Source organism: Poecilia reticulata, linkage group LG11 (genome assembly GCF_000633615.1).
Source record: "Poecilia reticulata strain Guanapo linkage group LG11, Guppy_female_1.0+MT, whole genome shotgun sequence".
Taxonomy (NCBI): Eukaryota; Metazoa; Chordata; class Actinopteri; order Cyprinodontiformes; family Poeciliidae; genus Poecilia; species Poecilia reticulata.
Window position 1 is genome coordinate 22,288,953 of NC_024341.1, and position 7,493 is coordinate 22,296,445.

General features: G+C 41.8%; 1 protein-coding gene across 1 annotated transcript in view; it reads right to left on the reverse strand.

Annotated features, from left to right (window-relative positions):
* The window catches only part of arhgef40 (Rho guanine nucleotide exchange factor (GEF) 40), a 44,435-nt gene extending 42,885 nt beyond the window's left edge, over positions 1-1,550 (reverse strand). The window contains exon 1 of the mRNA XM_008422585.1: positions 1,316-1,550. Coding sequence (XP_008420807.1) covers positions 1,316-1,318 — 3 coding nt within the window. The 5' untranslated portion in view covers positions 1,319-1,550. The remainder of the gene's footprint in view (positions 1-1,315) is intronic.
* Positions 1,551-7,493: the final 5,943 nt, after the last annotated feature.

Genomic DNA, 7,493 nt, shown 5'->3' on the forward strand with positions numbered 1-7,493 from the left:
TAATTATTTTTTTATAAAACAGTTTCACATATTTCTGTATTTTAAAACCTAAAAGTAGAAATAAAGCAATTTTAAAAAAAATGACTCCAAAATTCCTATAGTGGATATATTTATCTTTTTTTAAAATTTTATTTTATTTGACCTTAACATTTGTGGCTCTGAACGGGTTTTATTTAAATGGAAGGAGGTTGCAGACATCTCCTCCATTGTACGTTATATGTTATCCCATTGAAAACACATTGAAGTTTGGGGTCAAACTGCCACTGTTCCTCCTGCTAAAGCTTCCCAGTCCTGGGCAGTGATGGAGGGGAAGAAACTACGGAGCACATGTTCTTCCCTCTCCTCAGACCATGCCATCCCTTGTTCCCTTTCCCTCCGCCCCTCTCTATTTCTCCTTGCTCCACTGTGGAAAATGCGGCATCACTGAAACCACCGTTGCAACCGTCCAAGACTCCAAAAATAAAAAAAGTAACCCTGCCCTGCCGCTTTTATTCTTCCCTCTTTTTCCTCTCCTTCTGATTTTGTTTCTCTTCCTCTCCATGCCAAGCGGCTCCACCCAGCACGGCACACAGAAGCTGGAACAAGAGCTCAGTCATTGTGTCACTTCTCTCTTTTTTTCTCTCTCTCTCTCTCTCTCTTGGATTCATTCTCTGTTCATTTGTACATGCATGATTCTGCCATCACCCACTCTGTCTTTCTGACCGTTAGTGGGTGAAGAAGGGAATGTGAGCATTATCCCAATGGATGCAACAGAGAGCGCTCTTTTGCGCTCCTGTGCGAGTTGAGCCACAAAACGTCACCGGCGTCACGCGACTGAAGTGTCATAATTTACAGCATGTGGGAATTTATCATCCCATGAGCTGAGGGTTGGATCTGCTTGAACAATGCGACCCTGCCTGACATACAGCTGAAAAAAGGAGAAACGGTAACAAGGTCCTCTGTAGGAAGTTGGAAGGAAGTTCCCCCTGTTAAAGCAAAAACTTCAATGTATTTTAGTAGAAATTTTCCAAAATCTGAATTTTACTTGGGGTGTCAGAGGAGAAGGGGCTACCTATAAATTGCATGCCACACCTTTCAGATTTATTTTTCACAAACGTGTGTGATTTTGCCTTCTGTTTCACATCTATCTGCTGTTTTGTGCTGGTTTATTACAAAAATCTGAACTAATTAGTGAATTTGGGGGTTTTAGAGTTAATGTGAAAAAGTTCAGGCACTATATTTAAGCCAGTTCTAATTACTTTACATGACTGCAACGGGGAAAAAAAAGGGAACTTGCGCCTCCGTGCAGAGACGCTCATAAAACACAGGGACTTACCATGACTTCAGTCAGGAATTCCTACATAGTCCTCAGCTCCTTTTCCTGGCTCCGCTTCCTCTCCGCATTCTCCACCAAACTTTCTCCTCTCGCTCATCATCCGCCCCTCATCGCCTCTCCTTCATCAGATGCTTTTCCAGCTTTAAATGTTTCCACTTTTTAACAAAAAAAAAAAGGGAAAAATGTAAATAAATAAAGGTCATGCGAAGAGAAAAAAGTTACATGTCCTCCTCTGTTGTCCTCCACGGTCTGCGCTGGATTTCCCAGAGTGGGAATGTCCAGGCTGCATTTTCATTTCCCCTCCCCTCTCCTCTTCTCTCCGACTGCCCCGGCAGTTACACCCCCCTCCCACCACCTCCCAGGCCCCACCCCGCCTCCTCTCACCTAACAGAAGCACCACAGTCCGTCTCCACTCTCAAACTTTCCACTTTTTCCCCTCCCTCCTCACTAACTTTAATGAATAGACAATGAAAACCCCACCCAGCCCGAGACTCCAAAGAAAAGAAACCTCCACTGTTTTATTATGATGCTCTGTGGATGTGATTGTGTCCCCTTTCCTCCTATTGGGAGGATGTAATTAGGCTTCAAAAGGAGCCTATTTCTGCACATTTATTGGTGCCTTTTGTAACATTCCAGCTCCAAACTTCGCGACCAAACGTGTTTGTAATGTAAGCTGTTATATCCAGAAAAGACTACATACACTGTAAAACAAAACCAAGAGATATAACCATGTTTAACACTTTAAAAAAATTGGTATTTTGGCTGTTCAGGAGAACTGTGAATTTCCATTTCATTGTAAACGTCCAACACCTCATTTGTTCAAATTCATTTTTGTATTTTCAAACTTGCCTCTTATCTTTCAATCATCTCAACTGGACGTTGGATCTTAGTTTAACTTAGTGTTTAGCATGGAAGCAAACTGTCAAGCATGGTGGTGAAGGGGTGATGATTTGGACTCATCAGCACCGGGTCATCAGCACAACAATGAAAAAGACAACAGCTGAAAAGAAGATTAGATGTTGAAAGGGCCCAGTCAAATTCCAGTCCTAAAACTTGTTTGGATTGTCGAGAAATCTGTTTTAGATGCATGTCTTTAAACTGCAATAAACTGAAAAAATGTGGTTAAAAACAAACAAAACAAAAAAAAGATTTAAAAAGGACAGGGTTTTTTTTTGTTCAGAGGAAAAGGAGCAGGTGCTCCAGCTCCCCCTAGAGTCTGTCAGTGTACATCGCTGGCCTCATTGAATGTTGAATGATTTCACTGAACTCCAATCCAGAACTTCACAGCATTCAGGGGGATGTAGGCAGACAGCAGGCTTTGGCCACTCAACCTCTGACGGCCCGTCTAAGTAAGACTGGTGGCATTGTCTCACTCTCTCATGTGTTACCTAGCAACAACCTGTTGAGTAACATGAGCAGCAGCAGTGTCATGCTGTCCCCAACATACTCGGGTGTATTCTGCCCCTTGGAGGTCAGTGCGCACTCGGGAGGGACTCAAACCGGACGTTCTATGGAAACGTCCCCACAAAGGTCAATGTTCTACAACTCCCGACGCATACTCAGTGACACACTGATCCACATTCGAACTGCTTGGCGGAAAACAGGGTTTGCACCGAGTTGTTTTGTATGCAACACCGAGCTGATATTGTTGAGCGTAACCAGTCATCGTTACACGCAGCATGACTGACGTGTGGGCTAAAAGGTGTGCGGAGGCTACAATGGTGAAGACAATATTAGGCTAGGTGCCCAACTAGCTCATCGGATTTTCTAGTATCCATTTTGATTTTGGGAAATTAAGGAATTTGACTTGACTATGAATTCTCAACCATCCGCCAACAGCGAAGCGGTCCAGAGAATGTGTATACGCACTACGCCTGAGTATATAGGAGCAGTTTCATGTTGTGCCTCCATGCCCCCATAATTATTTCAAAATTATTTTCAAAAAAAGGATCGGAGTGGAGTGAAAATGAGTTTGCAATAGCGGATAAAAGAGGAATGGTCCCAGTTTAATCATGCGTCGCTCTGAGTTTATGCTTATACGCGCAACTTGTTGCAGTCCACGGTTCTGTTTCTGATTTGCTAGTTGCTTGAGTGTGCTGACTCAGCTTCATATGCTCCCTTTTCTTCCTGCCAGATTGTGGCTTTTGGTGTCAGAGTTCCAGCACTGTCAAGTTCATGTGTCAAGTGTGTGGTTTTTTTTTTCTTGTTTTTGTTTGTTTCATCAACTCGGTCTATGAGCCTCTGTTGAATCGAGTTCATGTATCCAGTGGTCGTCTGTTTTCATCCTACTTGGAAGTGGTGGATTTTGACTCTCTGCCTACTTCTCCTCTCTAACCAGCCCTGGCAGCAACCCTTCATCACTATTGCCAAAACCCACCCTGCCATCATTTTCTTTCTCGTCAGTTTTTCCCTCACCATTACCTCCACTCCTCGTTTGCGATAATCAACTGCCAAATTGTTCTCTACGATCTGACAATCACTGTTCATGCTCCAGAGGATCTCGGTCTGAATCAATGGAGCGAAAGCAGAAAAAGTACCTGCTGCGTGTTGTTTATTTGTCATTGTTTCTCTCTCCTTAGAATCTTGTTGCAGAGATAAGAAAAAGCACTGACTTCTTATTCATCAAAAAGTCATTCCATAATAAACTTTGGAAACCTTTCAGGTCGTGTAGAAGTGTGTCAGTTGACTGGACTTAAGATATTTTGAAAAGAATAGGCAAATTTCTAACCTGTAGATGAGCAAAGTGTGTAGAGATATACTCCAAAAGCCCTGCAGCTGTCATGCAGTGAAAGACGGATCTACAAAGAGAATGTTTTATTAGCTCTGTCTTGTTTTTGTCTGCTATTAGTAGATTTAAAACACACAAACTTAGAATTTTGCTTTTTAAGACAGCTCACAGTTCAACAATTTGGCCAGAAAATTGATTGATTTTCACCGACTCTGCCCACACAGTCTGACTAACCATCATCTATTTTATGAAAAATAATGTGCAACAAGCAGAGGAGTTGAAGTATCTTGTTCACAAGTGATGGAAAGGAAGATGGACTGACAGATTGGGGTTTTGTCTGCAGTAATAAAGGCACTGCTCCAGTCTGCTGTGGTGAAGAAAGATTTGAACCGAAAAGCAAATCTCTTGATTTGCATGATATCTTCGTTTTGAACCTCACCCGTGGTCATTAGATTTGAATCATGACCGAAAAAGTGGCTGAAATGACTTTCCTCCAGATGGAGACCGGACTCAGCCTGAGGTGAGGGGTGGAGCTACGTCCTCTGGGAGGAACTCAAAGTAGAGGCACTACTTCTCTGCATTGAAAGCAGTCAGTGGAGGTGGTTCGGACAGCTGATCAAGATGCCTGTTGGTGGTTTTCTGGGCACGTCCCAATGGGAGGAGACCCTGGGGAAGACCCAAAACCTGCTGGAGGGATTACAGATCTTGTCTTGTGCTGGAATGTCTCCGGAATAAGCTGAAGGATGTCGCTGCGGAGAGGAATGTTTGAGTTTCCCTTCTGAGACTGTTGTCTCTGTGATGCGATCTCAGATTAAAGGAAGATGGGTGAATGTAGGTAGGTAGGTAGGTAGGTAGGTAGGTAGGTAGGTAGGTAGGTAGGTAGGTAGGTAGGTAGGTAGGTAGGTAGGTAGGTAGGTAGGTAGGTANGTAGGTAGGTAGGTAGGTAGGTAGGTAGGTAGGTAGGTAGGTAGGTAGGTAGGTAGGTAGGTAGGTAGGTAGGTAGGTAGGTAGGTAGGTAGGTACACGGACGGACGGACGAACAATAGTTTCAATCTTTAGAAGTTCAAAGTTGGTTGAAGCATACCCCCAAAAACTTGTTTCTTCAATTACAAGGAAATGTGAATCTACAAACTACTTTTATGATTTTTATGTTTTAATCTTTAAACTTTAAGGAGCACTGTGTGTTAAAATGTCAATTTTAACAGTTAGACATGTTCTACACTAGTGGTGGACATAATAATAGTTGTAATATTAAAAATAATAATTCTGAGTTTTGGTCCTGATAGCTGAGCAGAGTTGAAAAGCACACCCGTCTTTTACCACTAACTCCTGAGCTACACTATAATGCCATCAGTGTTTCTGGTAAGCCGTAGCTAAAGGTTCAACTCAGACACATCCGACTCAAAGAAGTCGCAGAATAACAACACTTATTGTGGGCAAAAGTGACAGATAAATCTATTCTTTTTTTATGTAAACCATATGTTTACCCTTCTAATGCCTCCCTGGGCAACTGCCCGCATGGGGCCATATCCAAAACCACAAATCTGCGGTATCTATCCCCTCAGTTTACATTGAATAGTTTGTAACTCTGGTCAAATCTTTCTATATTTAGGTTAGCTACCTGTCTTCAACAAAGTGTAATATCTGTTTCACATCCTTCGTTATGCCTCCTTTATACCAGCCAGCTGAAGCTCCTCCTGTGTAACAACATGAGTGATCTATAAATCTCTGCACCCTGCAAAGCATTGACGTGTGAATAATGGCAAACATCCATGTAGCTCCAGAGCTATTGTCAGAGTTGTTTTTCTAAATAGGAGACCAACCAATGGGTAAAGTAGCTGAGTCTGCACGGTCACAGATGTTTGACCCACACATGCACCCAAGAGACCATGAGGGGCCCGTGTCAAACCATGAATTCCCTTTAGAGCTTTGTTTGTGTTCAGCAACATCCAAAATCACCCCATCTTTTCAAACGGGCTCAGATCAACTGGTTCTTGGTTTATTTCAACACCTAAAGATGTTTTACGCCTCAGCAGTGAGCGAAAGAAAACTCAAACTCATTACTCAGACACAGTTAAACAGTGAGCCCATTGTTCTTACTCAGTTAAGCAGAAAGGTGAAACATCTGCAGAAACCTGATAGACCTCAGGTTACATATGAGATCTTTAAAAGCTCTCAGATAATCTTAGCAGGCTGTAAATGTTGAAAAGAGCACCATTACAGACCGGCGGTGGTTTCAGGACGAACTGTTCCGAGCTGGGTTCCCCTCCCCCTGACAAGCCCCTCCTAAAAGGTAATGTTAGACAAGTACTGTTTCCACTGTTGTTCACACTAATGATTCAGATTTATTCAAGATTTATTCAAGTCCCCAATGGGCAACTAAAAACAAACAAACTAAATCCTATTTTATAGTCATAATTTTATACATTGAGGTAAAAATGTTGCCAACACCAACCTGCCCTGTTATAAAAAAATAAAGTCCCTCATCCCCCTGGGTAATCGCTGATATAATTTAATTGATGACATTTGTACTGATTAATACACTTTAATTGATCCCATTTGTGTCCTGTCCTGGACTTCATAGCAAAACACAGCACTAATAAAATTATAGAAAATCAATCTAAATCAGGTCTTGAAGGGTTGCACAAACAATTTTTCCAGTTTTGCTTGTTTACGTTTAGCCTGTGTTTCTATATCCCAGACAATAAAGTATGTATAAGATATTGTTTTTTGCTATAAAGTCAGTAATGTAACAACTTAATAATGAGACACGGTTTTTAAGTCTATACTGGAAGAAATATTTTGTCAATGGAGTAATAAATTGGCTGAGTATGACCTCATTGTTGTGGCTGTTCAAAAACAATATTTGAAAATGTGATACATTCGTAGCATTTGTTCTTCAGGTGACCACTGTTCTCATCCTAAATTCTTTCACGTTGGAGTAAAGAGTAAATCCATCCATCCGTCCCTCTGTCCGTCCATCCATTCCGAGGCCCATGGCCAAAACAACAGTCCTGGATGTATAAGCAACCCAAAATTAATAAATTTAAAGCTTACAAACTTTAAGGCATTTCTCTCTTTTTTTTCTGGCACATCCCACTGGAAGGAGACCGCAGGGAATACTGACAACTTACTAGAGGGACTTTATGTCCCGCCTGACCTGGTAATGCCTTCTCGGCCTTCCAGAATGAGATTGTTGACAGGTGGCGGAGAGTGTGTGTTTGCACTAAGATAATAAAACCACTATCATAATGCCATTGATTAAACATATTTTTTCATACTATTTCTGTTCCTCGAAAAATGAGAAAAATTTCAAGAATTTTTTAAATCGACATTTCAGCATCGTAACAACCATTGGAGTGACACCTGAAAGCAGTCGTCTTGTTTAAGTCTCAGGGGAAGCTGTGAATTGTTTGGTTACAGCCTTTTTTGAGTTTTCTTTTCCTTTAA